Source organism: Phocoena sinus, chromosome X, assembly GCF_008692025.1.
Source record: "Phocoena sinus isolate mPhoSin1 chromosome X, mPhoSin1.pri, whole genome shotgun sequence".
In the NCBI taxonomy this organism is placed as follows: domain Eukaryota; kingdom Metazoa; phylum Chordata; class Mammalia; order Artiodactyla; family Phocoenidae; genus Phocoena; species Phocoena sinus.
The window spans coordinates 57260296-57281678 of record NC_045784.1 but is presented as its reverse complement, the minus strand read 5'-3'; the positions used below and the strand labels follow the sequence as shown (position 1 = coordinate 57281678).

General features: G+C 39.0%; 1 protein-coding gene across 2 annotated transcripts in view; it reads right to left on the bottom strand.

Moving 5' to 3' along the window:
• AR (androgen receptor) overlaps positions 1 to 21383 on the bottom strand; it is a 163425-nt gene that overhangs the window by 22442 nt on the left and 119600 nt on the right. The window contains exons 3-4 of one of the 2 annotated variants that reach the window (XM_032619682.1): positions 8414 to 8530; positions 4975 to 5036 (exon numbers count right to left, since the gene is read on the bottom strand). In XM_032619682.1, coding sequence (XP_032475573.1) covers positions 4975 to 5036; positions 8414 to 8530 — 179 coding nt within the window. Of the gene's footprint in view, positions 1 to 4974; positions 5037 to 8413; positions 8531 to 21383 lie in introns of those variants that run through there. The other variant, XM_032619680.1, reaches the window with a different exon arrangement.

Genomic DNA, 21383 nt, shown 5'->3' with positions numbered 1-21383 from the left:
GCAGCATGCAAAGTTGGGGAGAATGAGTGACTGCCATTTTGGACTGGGGGTTTCCTTGTCTCCCTACCTACCCATAATACAGAAGTGAGACTGGGAAATTCTTTACTTGGAGTTTTGCGGGTTTTTTCCCCTTTCTTTTCTGCTTTATTGACGAATATACTAAAGAGCTTATATATGTGTTTGTTATGTGCCTCTTGCTATGTAGCGGGCACGAATTAAGTGGTGGTGGTGGTTGGGCAGAGAGGATGTGGAGGAAGGGAAGGGAGGTGAAATTTAAAGGTCTCATTATAGCCACTCAGAGGCCAACAAAGACTCCTTATACAGTTTTCTGAATTTCTTGCAGCTGCCAAACAATCCCATAATATTACAAACATTATTACTCAGCTTGGAAATGGGAATGCTTCGAAATTAATGTCTGTGTGCCTAACAGCTCACTAATCAAAGCTTCCATGCCTCATTTTCCACCCTGGTGAGAGTCCTCATTCTCTTCCAGTTTCACTGTGGCCAGCATGATACACCACACTGTGGAGGCCCAGGCTGGTGACCTTCTGTCTTGGTCAAGATCCAGATTTTCTTTTTAGTTCCAAATGTCAGTCCAAGTTTTCTGCAGGTGATTTCTTCAGGATTGGTGCTTACATTGTTTTAAGTGCTGACTGCTAGAAGTCTGAAATGTCCATCAACAATCAATTTTCACTTCAGCCACAGAACCACTGGTCCAATGGGGTATTAAACAGGAGAAAGAAATACATTTCTATGCCTGGGTTAAGAGATCTAAAAAGTGTAGCAAGAATTAAATGGACTGAAGAGAATGGAACTTGATTCCAAAAGAGATGATCTAAAGTAGTGATGCCATTTGCAGTTTACTTCCTAGATATATGTTGCCATGGAAATATTATCAATAATAGATAATTTGAAGGCTCTACTGGTTTCTGGGTGGTTGTGTATTTCCCCCTTAGTTCTACTTCATACAAACATGATCCCAAAGGATGTACAAAAGTCTCTAAAAAAGCATCTTTCTCAGGTAAATTGTCTATGTATAAGTTCAGGACAATAGGAAAATATTCTAAACACTTTTGTTGATCCAATTCTCCAATTTGTAACTACAAGTGGCACTCTTCTTAAATCAAAAGTAAAATGTTTTCATACAAACCATTATGCTATCAGTTCATATGAAACTTTTTTTCTGAATTTTTATATTTGGAAAATACTTGCCTTTGTATATATGACCTATTGTGGGCTGTGTACTCTTAGCTTTCTGCATACTACTTTCAAAAAACATTGCCTGTGACATCATTTTACTCTCTCAAAAGCACCTCAGGGAATCTGGAGCACTCACAGCAAAAGTAAACAACAATAAAATCTTTCTGCTGCTATTACACTTTAAAAACTCAAGGATTTTAAGTGGAAATTTTATAAGTTAGATACTTATTCAAGAACCAGATATGTGGTATCAACAATTTTGATGATCAGAGAAAATTATTTACCTCTACCATAGTTCTCTAAAAACAAATATTCAGAGACAGACTACAGCATATATGTGCTGTACCAAATAATTTGGTTTGGAGGAAATAAGAGATACGGTCTCTCATCTCTCCATATACAAGTTCACTTGAGAACTACAGTTAGAGAGAAGTATACCTTTTTCTCTCCAATGTCACCAAATATATATGTAACCAATTGGAGGATGGCAATATTGACCCTGGAGGACAGATTGCAATGGTTAATTTAGGGGAAATTCAGAGACCAGAGAACCAAGGAACCAGTACCATAATCCACACTCCTATAGCAGAAAGAATAGGCTCCATTAGTGACTGGGAGCGCACAGACCAATTTTCATCCAAAAAGGGAGATACAGTGATATTTATTGTGTGCCTACTATGTACCAGTTTCTTTACAAATTTACCACCATTCTGTAAGGAAAATTTTATTATTCCCATAGTGTAGTTGGAAAACTGAGTCAGGGAAACTGAGGCTCAGAGCCATCTAATGATTTATCCAAGGTCATCAAGATACTAAGTGCCAGAGCCAGGACTAGAAACAAGGCCTGTATGTATCCTAGTCCACCATGCTATTTCCACTATACACAGGACCTCTTAAAACACAAAACCAAAAGAAAAAAAAAAGCAAAACAAAACCAGAAACTGTAAGTGCTGAGCCACATGTTGTACAGGTTGGTGTCAAAATTTATGGGGCAGTTCTGCTCCTCTGTGCATGCCTCAGTTATGCTGATCTGTAGGAGCACTCAAGTATCTAAGAAATTTGTGTGGGGAGTAGCACTTCTTAGAATTGAGACTTACTGCTTACATCTCCAACCTAGAGACTTTTTGGACTCTAATCTACAGAGTCCAAGTAGAAGGGAGGAAATTCCATTAACTGAGTTCCACATTGTTGATTCTTTATGATGCTCTACTGCTTGCTGAACAGGGTTTAGAGGGGATTCAATCATTGGGTGGGCAGTGGGACACAAATTCGTAAAATCTGTGATTTCTAGGCCTCCTACATGAGCAATGAGTGTATGTGGTAGCACCATGATGAGGTTCTGGGTGGATGTTGGAATGCTAGTCAGAGAGTACACAAAAGGACTGTTAAACTTTACGGTAGAATGTCTAGATAGCCAAAATATTTAGTGATCACTTTGCATGATGCTAGAAGTCATTATATTTCTCAGAAATTATGTATCTAGCATGCTCCTTGGGTCAGGAATATGTACCTGTGGCTATTAGATAACTTGGGCCTGAATTATATCCTATCCTTTGTGTATGACAATAATACTACAGACCCAACATGGTTTACTTCAGTGGTTTTAGTAGCCTCTGGTGCATACAGTTGAGATGTGGTGAAGATGGTCTGCTCTTCGTCATGAAGTTATTCTTAATTGATTCTCCTTGTGAGCAATATACATGTAGGTATACACATCTATAAAATGGATGACCTGGGCTTGGGGTATTGCCTACTTATAGGATAGAGTATTTATCTATAACCAAGTTTTCCAAAGTACATTCCAGAAAACAGTGGTTTTATAGGATATTAACAGGTACTATGTGAAAACAGGTTTCTGTGCTTGAGTTAAATTTGGGAATACTGAATTACCAAGCTCCTCAGGTTACTTTATTGCAATACTTGACAAGGTCTGTGATATGCTAACATGCACTGTAAATCTTCCTGATCAAGACCATAATATGCAAGTTTTCCTAACTTATTTAACCATAAAAATAATTTTTCATGTATCATGTCACAGAACTATTTTTCTCAGAACCCATACTGAGAAGCACTGGCCTAGATCAAGGCAGCAGACTTGTATAAGGGAAGGACTTATGCACATGGTCAGTACTTACAGGTATCAATCCAAGCAGAGGCAACTAACCCCAGGAACCAAGGCTATAATCCTAGGTGTTTAATGAAATCGATGCTAGAAATTTCTTTCTCTCTCTCTACCTAGCATACTATCTCTTTTTATAAAATTTAAGCCCTCATCTATACAGCATTGATGTCATCGCTAATTCTCTTAAAAAACAAGCATGCAAATAAACAAAATGGTATGTGAACATGTCTATTCCATGTCATAGCTCTTCAACTGCCTGAAGTTCAAACCTTTTAGCATAATAACCAAGTACATTTTCAGTGTGGTTTCAGCTTGCCTTCCCCCTTTCTCCAGATCTGGCCATATTAAACTACTTGTGCTATTCCTTAAAACCTCAATGAATTTTTTAAATGTCTTTCTGCCTTTATTCAAACTGTGCCCTTTGCCTTGAGTGTCCTTTCCCTCTACCTCACTAAACTTCTTCCCAGCTTCTTCATTTCCTATTTAGCCTTTAAAGTTAAGGTGTATTAGTTATCATGGTCTGTCTCCCCTTGTTTAACTTTCTGAAGGCAGGAATTGTATCTCATTCACCTATGTTCCCCCAAAATGCCTACCACAGAAGCTGGCACATAGTTGGCACTCAATTAATATGTGTTAAAGGGGTAAATATATGAGTGAATGGATGGAAAGATGAAAGGGCTAGCTAGTTGGCTGGTAGGAAAGATGAATGGGTAGTTTGATGGATGAATAAATGTTGTGAAACTTTTCCGCTGAAGAACGAAGCCATGAAATGGTATTTCAGCATTGGAATCACTCTCTTGCATCCAGGGCATGTGATCCAGAAGTAACAATGGTGGGCTGCTCGTGAGCATGGGGAAAGATGAAAGAGCTGACATCAAGGCTCTCTTCAACACTGGAAATGAGAAGGATGTTCATAGTGTCCATGGCAACATCAGACCAGGCCATCCTCTCAACTAGAGAATCATGGAGGTTGTTAAAACCTACAGATCTGTTAACAGTTTTGAGTCTCAGATGTGGAGTTCAGCCTCCTAGTAAGAACGAGACTTCTCAAATATGCTAGAGTAACCTCTGAAGAAAATGCTGCACATCTCAGATTCTCACATGCTCTGGGGCTCCATGTTTCTTCTCCTCTTCTGGGGTTTGGCTGTTACCTGAAATTCCTAAAAGGCTTACCATTTTCCATGTTTCAGGAGAGGAGGGAGTAGGCAGGGGACAAAGCCATTTATTAAAGGTTGAGAACTCAAAAGTTGCATAGCACAGAAAGAAATAATGTTTAGGGAGGAATAGGAGAGAAAATGAGAAGGAAGGAAGGGTCAGGGAAGAATATGGCGGGTAAAGGTAATTCTTTCTTTCTTATTCCATCTTAGAAACTGGGAGTATATCCTTGAGAAGTGCAAAGAAAAGTAAGAAATGGCTGTATATTTATTCTAATTATGAACTGTGAAAAAGCAGCAGTTAATTCATCAGGGAGAAGGTGCTTCTTTGGACATTTATATTTTTAAAAATTTTCTTAAACAAAAAGTAGGCAAGGAGGTTAGATTATTGAAGCAATTAGCAACATGTGGTTTTTCAAAAGCAGCCAGAAATGAACCATGTTCAAAGAAAGGCCTATCCTTGTTGTAGATGGGCAGTTGAGAGCCTGAAGGTAGGCTTTAAGGAAACCACTCTGAGAATCCAACCACCTCCAGGATCCTTTCAGAAACACCAAGAGCTGCTAAGATAACAAGAATCAACAGGTAGATAGGCCTAGAAGCAAAAAGGAAAAGGGTATGTGTTTTAAGTATCTCTGAGCTGAGGAGATTCCATCACCAAACATAGAGGGAACACTAAAGAGAAAGCCAAATTAGAGACCTTGAGGCATCAAGACCAAGCAGCCATCAGCTGCAGAGTGCCAGCTTTTCTAAGATATAAAGACAGTCCTTCTGCCCTCTACTCCATCAATAACCTATCCATACAGTCTAGACACATGATATATCTTATTTAGGTGTGACTTGAGGTAGCTAAAATTACTATGAAAGTCAATGCACTCAAGTCTAGACTAATCTATACCTCTGGAACAGTGAATAGACAATCCAAAAAAGGGCTGATACATCTACAATCCTTTCTCTGTGACTTTAGACATAGAATCACAAAATGGTAGTGCCTAAAAGGTCCTTGGTGAAGCCCACTACCTCGTTTTTATGATGAGAAAAATGAGCCTCAGATGGGAAAAGGGATTTGACCAAAGCTACATTCTTAGTTGCCGTTTTGGAAGATATTATACAATTTTAAATTGAGTGATGGGAAAAATAAAACAAAATTATCCAAAATCTCCTTCAAGGTGATCAAAATGTTGATGCTAAACCCACATCTTGTGAAAAAGGATGTCTATTACCAATGTATTCAGAAGGATCACTGTATTGATGCTTGCTTTCTTTTTTCCATTGTTTGAGTAAAGGTATAGTATACACTGAATTTGCAAGTTAACAATAAACTGGGAAGGGTTTGCAGCAGGGAAGCAAGGAATGTGAAGATAAGTTTAGCAAAATGGAAAGGTTTGTTTATTAAACAATGGTGTCTAAGAGGGTAAACATTTGGGTTTTTACTGACTTGGTACTTGAACATAATATATGATTCCCTTAATTACTAGAATCGGCTTCCAAGTAGGATCTTGATGGTACTTTTGTTTTGAGATGATTTCTGGTGATGGTCTGCCTGTTAGAGCTATTACATATTATAGGGCATGCTAAGTAACTCAGGATTAAAGCCAACTGGGAAGTGCTGTGTAGAGCCTTACCAGCTAAATTACCAGTGACCTTACCATTATAATAAGTCCTCACATTTGTCTAGCACTTTGTCATTTACCAAGCATGTTCACATTCATCATGTCATCTGACCCTATCATAGCTCTGTAAGAATGGTATGTCTAAATCACAGATGAAGAAATTGAAGCTTAGAAGGGGCACAGTGAATAATGGAGCTGGGCCTTTAACCTAGGTCTGCCTGACTCCAAAGGCAAGATCATTTACAAGACATCAAGAATCCTTGTAGTTTTTGGACATTTCTGGAAGTTTGCCTGCCTGAGCTCTATTGCCTAGCATGGTACCTTGTACATAGCAGACACTCAGTAAATGTAAAAAGGGAACTGAAACCAAAGCCAGCCACAGCACTTCTCAGCTTCTTTTCATTGTATTGACCAAGCCCATTCAAATTTGAACACTTTAGTAAATCAATCTGAAAACTTACTTTACCACTCTCTTCAAGAAATTAATTTACAGATTTATGTTGGACTGCTATATGGAATAGTGAAATTGTTATACACAAACTTCTTTTCAAAAGAGATTCACTGTAATTATGTCACAGTCTGCTTTATAACAGAGGATATTAGCTGATACATGAAACTAATTTCACGATTTGGGCCCAAATGTTATGAGGACTTTTGTTACCATTAAACTTTACCTGTGTCAAAGCGGCTTGCAATTCATATCAGCAGATGGAAAACTAAGCAAAAGTTTTCCATACCTGGGAGCCCCCATATCTTATACATAATTCACAGAGGGCTAAATAATTGGGAGTCCAAAGTATCAGAACCCTCACCATGGGGTGACCCCCCACTATGAATGTTGTGACAACATTCATATGGAGAACACTTCATCTTGTCAACCCCTTTGTCAACTTTCCTGGCTATCTTTCTGCCCTCTCCCTCCACACCCAATCCTGTTTCTTCCTCCCCACTGTAGACCACAATTATAGGATTTTTCTGTAGTAAGCCAAGCAAAGAAGAACAAAGTTGACTTTTCTCATATTATTTGAATCTCATTTGATGCGGTTGCCTGGAAAACCACTCACAGAGGATCTGGCTGCAATGTCTAGGAGTACTAGACACTACTTGAGAGGCTGTCTCAAGCTGAATCTGCGTCAATTCATTTTTAGTACTTTGGTCTGTTTAAAGACTATCACTAGCCTGTGAGGAGGGGAGGACACAGTTACCCACATGAAGACCCACACATGGTTAGAAAACAACCATGTTGGTTTCTGTAAATATGCACATAGGCAGACAAGGTATTAAGCACCTTGCAGAAAGCCAATGATAAACAAGTACTCTAAATCAGCCTTGAGAAGGGGAGGGGAGAGGGCAGAATTATAGACACTTGGGTTTTCCAGGCTGATAATAAGTAATCAGATATGAGGCTACAGTTTCAGGTGTTCAGAAACAGGTTTGCCTTTCTTCAAATTTCCAAATCAAAGTAGACTAATAAGCTAGCTTTTCTCATGAAAAGTGCATGTTTTTGGAAGCAGCAGGCAGTAGAGAGGACCCTGGCACTGAGTAGATATAAACATGAAGAAATGAGGATTTTGAAGGGGGAAAATGTAAGTGTCAGCCAAACCTTTCTGTAATAGTGACAACAATTATGGTAGACATAGAATAAAGGACAGAGAGCATTAAGATGGGGGATTACCCTTGAAAGAGCTGTATCTTCGTTCTGTCAAGTTACTCTGCTACTAAAAAAAAAATGCTTTTGGAAATGGTCAATAGATTTGCAAACAAAATGAAATGATTAAAAGGCCTGCTCATCCCTGGGAGATGTGGGATAGGAAATTGGCTCTGCTTGGCAGCCTAGTCATAGGCTCCAAAGAAAAGCAGCTTCTCATTCCAGGTGGCCAACTCCACAACACAGGCAGCAGCTAACTGAGGGATATTCCTGGGTTTTCAGGGCCAGCCTGTGCCTGGGTCATCCTGCACCTGTGACTGTTCTGGATTCCTTAGTTCTCTCATCCTAGCCACCATTTAACAACAGAAGGTCGGTACCATTATGTCCCCTGGGGAACCCTTCATAGTCAAGTCCACACTCACTCACCCTCTGATGGGTCCTGATCCCTGCTTCATACCTCCTGCTCCTATGCTGAGCCCCACAGTGCGGTGTGGCATGGTTAAAGATAAAGAAAAGCACCAGCTGGCTGATGGCCACATAGGATATGAAGGGGTCAGCCTGTATCTAGAGCATGGCTGGCCTCCATGGAAGCATCAAAGAGGAAAATCTGGTTTAAAGAGAGAATAAGAGAATGAGGGAGGGAAAGGAAGAAGCAGAAAAAGGAAGAAAAATATTGTACCTCCCAGAGTCATCCCTGCTTCATAGCATTTCCGGAGGCGACAAGATGGACAATTTTTCCTTCGGAATTTATCGATGGTGCAATCATTTCTGCTGGCACACAGGTACTTCTGTTTTCCTGGGAGAACAAATATAAGGGTAGACAGTCCTGTTAATGTGTTGCCAGAGTCTCTTTGGAAAGTATTTCTAGGCAGAAAAGGTGTGACGATATACCCTGCCCAATGAGAGAAGTGGATAGAAAATGGTCCCATACAATTTGATCACAAAGACTCTAACTATTAAACCAGGATGGCTTAATTCAATGCTATATTGTTTGGTTTTCATAGGTGTTTTTCAAAGGGATGAACAATTCAGGTCCTGCTGATACTCCTTTATTAGGATTACATACTGGCTTTTTAAATAAGATGCTCTTTACTAAAAGTCAATAATGTCCATGAGAAAATATGGTGGAAATTGTCACTCCTTTAGGATGGCATAGCAGAGACTTGGGCTCAGGCAATATTCCCTTCTCCTGACTTCTGTAATCATCATAGGATCATACTTGAGCTAATAACATCCTTATTTTTCATAATACAATTAAGCCTTCTATAAAAGAGAACTCCATGTGATTTTTAATTGTTTTTAAAATATTAGTGATCATACCCTCACTCCTTCAGGTTGTAAAAATCAAACAGATAAAGCCCACTCTTTGCAAAGTGAACACAGCAAATGAAAGGAAGTCCTCTGAAGATAGCAGAAGAAAAACAATCACTGTCATGCACATGTGAAGTTGTGAGAGATACACAGAAATATACAAACACACCACACACATTCTCAGACTCAGAAATCCCTAGGATTATAACTGTTCAAAGAAAAACATGGAGGTCCACTCAGAAACACATATTTCACTCAATACTTTGTCTCCTTGCTCCTCGCACAGGCCTGGCACACAGTAGGCCTTCAATAAACACTGACTGAATGAATACTCAAGTGGAACAGAGAGATCCAGAGGCACATAAGGTCACCAGCAGAAATAGACAGCGGTACATACCCTGATGCTCTGAAACATGCAGAACTTACACTTGTGGCCCTGCCTCCCAGCCTGAGCCTGTGCATCCCTTCATCACACCCCTTTCTTTCTCCAAGTCCTTGGTATTTTTTCTCTCATTTACTTCTGTGCTTTACTTTATGGGATAGACCGAGATTTTAAGGAGGCTTCTTTTGGCAGAGTAAGAATGTTTGTGGTAGAGAAAAGGAATAAAAAATGAAGCACAATTGCTATTTGATATCGGGGGAAAAGCCCACAAATCTAGCTATAGCTCAGCTTTCTTCTCTCTTCACTCAGTCTAAAATTTACATTACAGTCACATCTATTGTAGTAGGTTATTTTTTGTAGGAGATTCATTGTAACCAGGTTAGCAAAATTTTCTTTTCCTTCCTCTCCCCTTTTCTTTTTCCTTCCCTCCCTCCCTCCCTCTTTCTCTTCCCTTTGTCAAAGGACTCTGAAATGCTGGGCTTGAAGGAACTATTAAAAATCACCCCAGGACAACACTTTCATTCCAAGGATGAGTTCTGGGGAGGTGACTTGCCCGAAGAACACTGAATTGGAGGCACCTTAAGGAAGAAAAACTACCATTTAATAGGCACTTACTATGAACAAGGCCTGTGTGAGGGGGTTTACATATGCTATTTAAATAAATCGCCTTGGCAATGCTTTGAGGTAGGTACTGTCATCACTTTCACTCAACAATGAAAAAACTAAGGCCTCTAGGCCAATACCCTTTCTACCATACTGCAGGATTTTACTTGTATAAATAGAACACATAATTTGCTAACAGCTTCTTTCTGCTGCAAACTGAGGACTGTAATATGTGCACAGAATGGATGGTGCTTTGATGATTGCCATATAGCCTTTGGGTGTCAACTCCTAGAAGGCAGGCCCTGTACCAAATTCCAGTGGGTTCATTTCCAGTGCTGTGGGTATTCTAGACCTGGGACACCCCCACAGTATCAGTGCTGCTGCAAACCTCAAGACTACAGGCAGACCTCAGACATATTGTGGGTGTGGTTCCAGACTACTGCAATAAAGTGAATATGCCAGTAAAGGGAGTCACATGAATTTTTGGTTTCCTAGTGCATATAAAGGTTACATTTACACTCTACTATATAATACCTATTTATTTATGTATTATAAATAACATATAATAACATAAAGTAATAATAAATTAAAACCTAATATAAAGCATAATAAAATAAAATTCCATCCCATTTGATTAGCTTACAAAAGCTTGTACAAATTAAGTATAACAGGGATTACTATATACCGCATTATACAGCTGAAGAAAATGATGCTCATTAAAATGAAATTGACCTGCATGGCACCACACAGTTTATTTGTTCCATATCATAGTCCGTAAGGCTATGAATCTTACATATTGGAAAGAATTTTAAACACTGGTCACACCACCCCTACTTCTCCATAAAAAGCTTGAATCCCCTCTATATCATCCCTGCCCCATCTTTTCTTGAATTGCAGCCCACTTCATTTCTGGACTCTGTTATGAAGCTCTTACTTCCAGGAAACTCAGTGTCTGTCTCCTTGTAGCTTTGACCTATTGGTAATAATACATAATAATTATATACTATTAAAAATAGATAATCTTTGATCTGTAAAGGACTTTAAAAGCCTTCTAATAAAATGTCCCAAAGTACTGCTTGACTCTTCAGTTATGAAAATGGCCTCAAGGTATTGAAATGACATGCCCCAAATCACAGGAAATTGGTAGAGCCAGCACAAGATCTAGTAAATGCATCCAAAGGAGACATGTTGTGGGTGGATGTAGTCTCAAGACTGAGCACTCTGAGGATGTTAAGTATCTTTGTTTATTGTCTAGTAAGCGTATGGCCTTCTCAGTTGACAAAAGAACTGTGTAAATGGGATCTGGGCCTGCTCCAAGATGGTCCTAGAAGGTCCTCTGTTCCCATGCTGTAGCCAAGGTGACTGAATAATTAACATAGAGAACACAAACTACAATCCATCTTCTTCTCCTCCTCAGATTCTACAAACATTACACCTGGCTCTTTGACACTGTTGACCTCCAACAGCAAAATTTTATCAACAACCTATAATCAGTCTCACAAAAAATGTCATTGTGAAAACTCTGGCAAAACATGAAAACCCCTCTCACATGCTGAAGGAGGTAAGTCCAAACTCTAGAACTACAAACAGATAGCACATTTAAGTACTTGATAACTCTCTTATTAGAACAGCTCAAACCCTTTATCCCTGTGAATGGTCACATAATGAACTGATATGAGGCCCTCTGCATGCCAGCTGGCTCTGAAATTCTTGACTGCCTGATAGTGTTCTGCATTTTTCTTCATGGGTCTTATTCTTCCATCATAAACCTTAAGTCTGATTCAAAGCTCCAGCAGAAACAAAGGTCACAGGACAGGCTTCAGATATTTTCTCCAGAGACTCCCCATTTCTATTGTTTTCTGTCAGCCCCTTTGGTGCTGCCATGCAGTATGAGCTGAGGTCAACGTCTGATTAGGTTTTTTTCAATTTGTTCATTGTGAAAAATCTTATTTGGAGCTGAGGAGGTAAAGTAGGGGAGTTACCCACCATCTGTGGCAACACATCATGCAAATGAGAAGAGGGTCAAGTCATCATCTTTATTATGAACCTATAGAGAAGACTGAAGAAGTAGGACTTCTCATGCTTCATAAATAGAGTGTTAGTGTAGGGCCTATATAAACAAAACTAAAAACAAAACAAAACAAAACACCTTTATCGAGGTATGTAAAAGAAGACTGGAATTAAATGGAAAGATGTACAGTGTTCCTGGATGGGAAGATGCAATACTGCAAGGATGCCAGTGTTTTCCCCATTCAAATCTATAAATTTAAGCCAATCCAAACAAAATTTTGGCAACATTATCCCAAAGTTTATCTAAAGGAATAAAATGTGTGATATTGCCAAGATATTTTTGAAAAAGAAGAGTAATAAGACTTTTCCTACTAGACATTTAAAGTATTATAATGCCATAATTACAACAGTTTGATATTGACTCAGCATAGACCTATCAGTGCAAGAGACCAGAAGAGCCAAAAACAGACTCTGCACATGTAATATGTCATTCTAAATCAGTAAAGAAAGGATGATTTATTCATTAAATGGTGTCAGAACAACTCGTTATTCATTTGGAAAAGATAATAAAGTTAAATTACTAGTTGAAACCAAAACAAATTCCAGATGGATTAAATATGTCAATAAAAAAAACAAAAAGGAATTATTGAAATATTGTTAGATATTGAAATATTGTAGGTGAACATTTTTTAATTTTTGAAGGTCCAAAAGGGATTTTTAAAACATGACAATAAAGAATACATAAGCAAAAATTCTGACAGACTTGACTAGAAAAAAATTTAAACTTTCTTATGTGAAACAAACATAATAATACAATTTAAAGACAATCATGAACTAAAAAATACATATCAGTATCAAGTATGTAAAAGCAGTGGTCAATTTCCTTGACATATAACGATGAACAATACAACAGAAAGATGGGCAACAGACATGAACAGGCAATTAAAAGAAGAACCACAAAAGATCAGTAAGCATATGAAATTTGTGCAATTTCAATTGTATTAATAATTATAGAAATACAATTTAAATAAGATATCATTTTCACAAGGAAGACTAGTAAAAATTTAATACTAATTACTGGTGAAAAGGTATTGTTAGTGGGTGTGTAAACTTTTTAGAGAGCAATTTTGCCATATACCTAAAAAAATTAAATTCACATAAACTTCAACCAGTAATTCCACTTTTGGAATGTTTTATAAGAAGATAATAAGTTAAGCACAAAAAAGTAGTTCAGTGTAGCATTATTTAAACAGGGAATGCAGTCAGCCCTTCATAGTCGTGTGTTTCACATCCATGGATTCAACCAACCATGGATCGAAATTTCAACTATATTCATTCTATTATGCCAGTTTATTTTTATTATTTATTTATTTGTTATTCATATTTTTTTCTCTTTTTAATTGCACTATAGTGACATACAGAATTATATTAGTTTCAGTTGTACAACATAGTGATTTGACGTTTATATACTTTAGGATTTTATCAGCATGATAAGCCTAGTAACCTAGTAAATCATACAAAGTTATTACAATATTATTGATTATATTCCCTATGCTGTACATCACAGCCCTGTGACTTATTTTATAATTGGAAGCTTTTATCTCTTAATCCCCTTCACCTATTTCTCCCAACCCCTCACCCTCCTCCCCTCTGGTGACTACCAGTTTGCTCTCTGAATTTATGAGTCTGTTTTGTTTTTTCATTTGTTTTTTAAAATCCACATATAAGTGAAATCATATGGTATTTATCTTTCTCTGTCTCACTTATTTCACTTAGTATAATACCCACTGTATATATACACCACATCTTCTTTATCCATTCTTCTATTGATGGACACTTAGGTTGCTTCCATATCTTGGCTATTGTAAATGATGCTGCAATGAACATAGGGATACATATAATCTTTTTGAATTAATGTTTTCATTTTCTTCAGATAAATGCCCAGAAGTGGAACTGCTGGATCGTATAGTAGTTCTATTTTTAATTTTTTGAGGACCATCCATACTGTTTTCCATAATGGCTGCACTAATTTACAATTCCACCAATAGTGCATGAGGGTCCCCTTTTCTCCACATCTTCTCCAACACTTGTTTTTTGTTTTTACTTTAATAGATCTTTATTGGAGTATAATTGCTTCACAATACTGTGTTAGTTTCTGTTGTACAACAAAGTGATTCAGGCATATGCATACATATATCCCCATAAGCACTCCCTCTTGATCCTCCCTCCCACCCTCCCTATCCTGCCCCTCTAGGTGGTCACAAAGCACAGAGCTGATCTCCCTGCGTTATGCTGCTGCTTCCCACTAGCTATTTTACATTTGGTAGTGTATATATGTCGATGCTACTCTCAGTTTGCGCCAGCTTTCCCCTCCCCTCGGTGTCCTCAAGTCCATTCTCTATGTCTACGTCTTTATTCCTGTGCTGCCATTAGGTTCATCAGTACCGTTTTTTTTTTTTTACCTTCCATATATATGTGTTAGCATATGGTATATGCTTTTCTCTTTCTGACTTACTTCACTCTGTATGACAGACTCTAGGTCCATCCACCTCACTACAAATAACTCAATTTCATTTCTTTTTATGGCTGAGTAATATTCCATTGTTGTCTTTTTGATGATAGTCATTCTAACAGGTGTGAGGTGATATCTCACTGTGGTTTTGATTTGCATTTCTCTGATAATTAGTGATCTGCATTTCTCTGATAATTAGTGACGTTGAGCATCTTTTCATGTGCCTGTTGGCCATCTGTATGTGTTCTTTGGAAAAATGTCTATTCAGGTCCTCTGCTCATTGTTTGGGTTGTTCGGGTTTGTTTTTTTTTTTTTTTTTTTCTGTGATGTTGGGTTGTGTGAGTTCTTTATATATTTTGGACATCAACCCCTTATCTGACATATCATTTGCAAATATCTTCTCCCATTCAGTAGGTTGTCTTTTTGTTTTGTCAATGGTTTCCTTCACTATGCATAAGTATTTTAGTTTGATGTAGTCCCATTTGTTTATTTTTGCTTTTGTTGCTTTTGCCTGAGGAGACAGATCCAAAAATGGATTGCTAGGACTGATATCAAAGAGTGTACTGCCTTTGTTTTCTTCTAAGAGTTTTACAGTTTCAGGTGGACTACGCCATTTTATATAAGGGACTTGAGCATCCACATATTTTGGCATCAACTGGGGCTTCTGGAACCAATCCCCAGCAGACACCAAGGAACGACTGCATTGGAAAAATTTAAATGTCCAACATTAAGAGAATGATTAAATTATTCTATATTCATGCAAAGGAACACTGCAGTCAGTGTCTTATTTTTTAACTTGGAAGGATATTCACAATATACTATTTTATTCAAAAAACAACAATGGTGTTATCAAACAACATATGTTATTGAATCCCACTTTTAAAACTTAAGGCTTTAGAGAACATCCATTCAAGTTATTTTATTCTTTTGTGGTGAACCTTTTTATAAATGAAACATTACATAAAGGCCCCATATAACGTAACAGATAAAAATTAAACTTAATGTGCCTGAAGCAGGTATAGGAAACTTAGAACTTCTGCTAGACCTCTCCTTTTCTCCCCTTCTCTGCAGCCTTATCACTGTGGTACACCTTAGAAAAACTCTATAGGACTCCCCAGGGCTTTGTGGAAAAGTTTAGAGACCTACATGACTTAGTCCAACCCTCAGTATCTCTTATTTCACAGACTAAGAAACTTAGACTCAGAGAATGGAAAAAACTTGCTTAAGGTCATACTATGAGTCAATGTCAAAGTAGCAACAAGAATCCATGTCTCCCTATCCCCAGTCTAGCAGTTCAGTGCTATTCTCACATAAGATAATAGATGTAAAAATAACATAAAGCATAAAGCATTATACAGATCTTATCTATTATTATTATTTAAATAATAAACTCCTTGAATATCAGAAGAGGCAAGGACCTCTGCAGAGATCATCTAGTCCAACACTCTTATTTTACAGGTGAGGAAATTGAGATCCAGAAAGCAGAGTGGACTTGACCAAGGTTAAACAATGCATCAATGACAGTGATGGAACTAAAACTCAGCTTTCCTGCCCACAATGTTCTTTGCACATTTGCTTTATTACTTCAAAATCATTTTCATATTCATTATCTTGCTGAGCCTTTCTTCAAAGTAGGGAGGGTACAGAACGTTACCCTCAATTTATGAGGAAACATGAGATACAGAGTACCTATTGAGACCAAATAATATAGCCCAGTTTCAATCCAGGCTACCATATGCTTTCTACTGAACCACTATAAAACCAAGCAAATATTTTATTGAATATTTGCCTCTCTCCTGACTTATTTGCCCTGTAGTTTCTACATATACCCATTGCCTCTTCCTAGTGTCAAGGAAGAGTAATCCTTGACTTTCCTAGAGAAAGCAATGGAGAGAGGAGGTAACCCACTGTGCTTTGGGTACTATTCCATGTGCCTTTAAAGATGCTGACTCACTTAATTCTTGCCAAAATTCTTCCAGGTAGCTACTATTCTTAATTTAGGGTTGAGGAAAATAAGGCTCAGAGATGCTGAATGACTCACCTACAGTTACCAGCTAATAAATGGCAGAAGCAGAATCAGAAGCCAGGTCTGTGTGACCTGTGATATAGATGCTTGTCTTTGTCAATGTGATATCTTTTCTCATATGGACCCTGACACTATATTTCAAAGAAAGAGGTAGCACAGAATAGTAAAAGGTCATAGAGCAGGAAGGAGGAAGACCTGAGGACCAGCCCTGTGGTCTTACTGAATCACTATGTGACCCATATTTCTACTTCTCTTTTTCTTTCTTTCTTTCTTTTTCTTTTTTTGGCTGTGTTGGGTCATAGCTATGGCACGTGGGATCTTTTGTCACAGTGTGGGCTCTTTGTTGTGTCACACGGGCTTCTCTCTACTTGTGGCGTGCGGGTTTTCTCTCTCTAGTTGTGGTGCATGGGCTCTGTAGTTGTGGTGTGTGGGCTCTGTACTTTGCAGCAGGTGGGCTCTCTCATTGAGGCATGTGAGCTCAGTAGTTGTGGCACGTGGGCTTAGTTGTCCTGTGGCATGTGGGATCTTAGTTCCCTGTCCCGGGATCAAACCCATGTCCCCTGCATTGGAAGGCGGATTCTTTACCACTAGACCACCAGGGAAGTTCCTCTACTTCTCTCTTCATCTTTCCCCCCTGATCTATAACTAGATGGGAATATGTTAGGCATTAAGAGGATAGTAGCAGACTAAGGAAGGTAGGTTCAGAAGTCTTCTATTCACATTAGTATTTGTGATGGGAGTCTCAGAGTCCCTGAGTGTGACTCTAGGAGGGCTGAAGCCAGTCTGCATACCTATCTTGTTTTTCCAATCTCAAATCTCTTGACTTTAAGGGCTTTCTCTGAAAAACAAAGACAGTACCCTACAGAAAGAAGTAGCTAAGTGCCTCTTCCCTGAGTGACCTACATATACTAGAAGGAGACCAAGGCCTGTTTAGGGCCATGTATCCTGTGGACATTACTTTCTCTGGGGCTGAGGCAGCCTAGAACCTCTGGCCTAATCACCCAAGGTCTCTCTTCTATGAAAAGCAATCCCAAGTATTATTGATTCCTAGTACTTTTTTTCCTCCTAGAATACTGCTCTTTGGCCTGTGGAACAGGCTAGAAAACTCTAAACAACAGTCTGTGCCCTGCCACAGGGCAAGTCGTTTGTGAGAAGAACTTATAAGGTAGTTGACTGCTTGTGATTCTAGGGCTGGAACCATTCCCCCACCTGTCCCACCCACCCAGAAACACAGATGGCCGTTAACCCAACACCATGATGGGCCCTCAGCCAGGCCCCTCAGCTAATGCTCAACAGGAATGCTTCTTGGGAGTGGTTATAAACCCATGATCATTTTTGATTCTTTTGTTTTTGTTTGCGGTACGCGGGCCTCTCACTGTTGTGGCCTCTCCCACTGCGGAGCACAGGCTCCGACGGGCCCAGCCGCTCCACCGCATGTGGGATCTTCCTGGACCGGGGCATGAACCCGTGTCCCCTGCATTGGCAGGCGGACTCTCAACCACTGCGCCACCAGGGAAGCCCTTTTTGATTCTTTTGATGTTATAGTTAGCTTTACTGAGGGGAACAGGAATCAAGCCCTCACTCCTTTTCTTGGCTTTCTGTACTTTCCACAGTCTGGCCCAAGCTCCACAAAATAGAAATGTAAAGAGTACTAGACTGGCAGTCAGAACAGCAGGTGTCAAATACCAGCTCCAAATGGCCTCAGGCAAGGTCTTGAACCTTGAACCTTGATTACTCATCTAAAAAAATGAGGATATAAATAATGGCATTACCTCCATCCTAGAGTTATACAAAACAAATAATATAGAATGCATGTGCAAGTGATTTGTAAAAGGGAAAATATCAGGTACATTAGATGAGTTATGTATAATGTTACTGAGTCTATCTTGTCTTCTATTCCCCTCCAAGAGCAACCTTCTTATGACTATGCTACTCTCTTCATTGGCCCCTGCCCTGGCCACAAACATTCCATCCTCTGCCTCCTTCCCCCAGTACACACACAAATACACTTCTCTGTTAAAGAAAACCCTGCAGTGTTCAGTTCCAGACCACGTTCCCTAGCTACTGCAATTCATATAGACCTCCTGATTCAAGAGGACAGCAAGTAGAAGGTGAGGCTGACAAGTTTGTTGGTGGCTAGGTCACGAATAGCCTTGAATGCAATGCTATGCAGTTTAAACCTTAACACAATGAAATATTTGAATACATCATTGAATTCAACCATAGAAGATGTTTAATAACTATCCCCTGATGGTTAAAGGACAATCTTTGAGTGTATACCTACTATGCTCCAAGCACTATTCTAGGCAACCAGGGAAACAACAGTGAATAATACAATCAAAGGCCTTGCCCTCAAGTTGGGTGATCTTGGTGGAAACAGACAAGTAATAAATGAGTGATAAATAATAATTTAGATATTTTCAGATGGTGATACATATAATGAAAGAAATAATACAGAGTGCTGTGATAGAATAGGAGAGTAAATTTAGGTAGAGTGGGGAAAGATTATCTGAGGATGAGGTTTTGAGCTGAAACTTGAATAATAGCACCAGACATGCAAAGAGTCAGGGGGAAAAATTCTCAAGAGAAGTAATAGCAAATACAAAGCCTTAAAGTCATGAATGTGTTTGGTGTGTTGTTGGAACAGCAAGGTGGCCAGTGTGACTGGCATATGATAAGGGAGGGGAGGTGGTAGGAAGAGTTGATTCAATGGCAGAACCAGGTAGTGCAGCACAGTAATTCTCAACCTTGGCTGCAAGTCAGAATCATCTGGGAAGCTTTTACAAAATACTTATGCCTGGTTTCACTCTCACTAGTTTTTATTCAATTGACTGGGGGTAAGGGTGGGCACTATGACTTTTTTTTAACACTCCCCTATTGTTTCTAATGTGCAGCTAGGGGAGAGAACTGCTGATGTTGGACCTTGCCCGTGAGTTGACTGCTTATGTAGTTCTGCAGCTGACATCAGGTTAATAACAGGATGAATGTTTGACATTGAAATAGCACTTGACAATTTACAAAACTCCTTGGTTTTTTTGCTTCTCGAGAGACTAGTGAGGTTCAGTCCACTCAGATGAATAGTGTCGGGAGCACCAAACAGATAATGTTCTTCAGATGGGATTTGGAAAGACCATCTTGGAGAAGTACAGGCTCCAACCTCACCAAGGAAAACACTATGAAGAATAGGCAGCTCACTTCTGCCAAGGTCATCTGACATTTGGTCAGACCCAAATTGTATGTTCTCCAGCTGTCTACCCTTAGGTTCTGTGCAGTGTTGTGCTGGAGTTGGTTTGTAGTGATTCATAAATACCAATTCTGAGCATCTTCATAATTTCACATTCAGTGCTGTCATACTGGTAGCTTGAAATTGGTCCTGATAAGAGTATCTACATCATGGAAATTAGTGAAGAGTACAAATATCAAGACTTCCTGCTGACCCCTGCCCCCTCTCAGACAGAAACCCAGTTTATTGGCACGACACCAGTCCTGCCCTTGTGGTAGCTTTACTTCCTTCTAGTTGAGTCTGACCCCCTTGTTCTTTTCTCCACACACTTTCACCTGATCACACCTCTGGGGTTTGGTAATATGATTAGAAGCACAGTTTATGTAGCCTCAATTGCATTTTAGAAACATACTGCCATCTTCACATGCTTTACCCAATAGATGTGTTCCTGAACAGTAGTGTATAAGTCACATTTCTTTAAACTGAATTCTCATTTGAGTGTACAGTGGGGATTGATCATTTAAAGAAACACTGTATTGAACAGTTCTGTAAGGTCAAGACAATCATTCTTTTGTAAAATTAACAGTAACTATTTCATTTATAAATTTTGTCAAATACAAATTTTGCATAGTCTTACAACCTTTGTGGAGGACAATTTGGCAAAAGCTTTCAAAATTGAAATGTACATATGCTTAGACCCAGCACGTGTTTGCACATGTGTGGCATGACACATATACAAGAACATTCTCTGCAACTTTGTTTATAATAGCAGAAGACTGGAAACAACATAAATGCTCATCAATAGATGGAGTCATACAATTCAGCCATTTAAAAATGAAGCAGTTCTGTATAAACTGAGTGGAACAATCTCTAAGATATATAGTAAAGTGGGAAAAAATATGCAAAACAGCACAGAACACTAATTGTCTGGGGAAAACTTTATGTATTTTCTATATGTGTCTATAAATGAATATACTATGTATACAAGGGCACACAAGAAACTAATAAATATTGGTTGCCTCTGAAGAAGAGAACTGCATGCCTGAAGGATGGGGGGCTGGAATTATTTTTCACTCTTTAACCTTTTGTGATTTAAAAATTTTGTACCATGTGCATGTATTGTCTTCTTTAAACATAGATTTAAAATAGTCACAGCTCTGTTAGGCTTCCCTGTTTCCTTGAGACAAATCATTTACACTTTCTAGGCTTCAGCATCCCTATCTATACAACAAGGGGGTTAAACTCCATACTTCAGAGAGAAAACCAAAATGGGGTGTCCCCAAGCACATCCTCGTCCCCAATTTATTGAGTCACCATTCACAACAGGTGTGTTTCCTGTTCACCATACTGTGCAATTAAGGAAGCTGCTTTTCTAATATGGCCAGAGAAGGTACTTCTGTTATTGACAAAAAAAAGTTAGTTAACAAATACCTACTGAAAACCCAATGGTCCAGGGCTTCCCTGCTGGCGCAGTGGTTGAGAGTCCGCCTGCCGATGCAGGGGACACGGGTTCGTGCCCTGGTTCGGGGGGATCCCACACGCCGCGGAGCGGCTGGGCCCGTGAGCCATGGCCGCTGAGCCT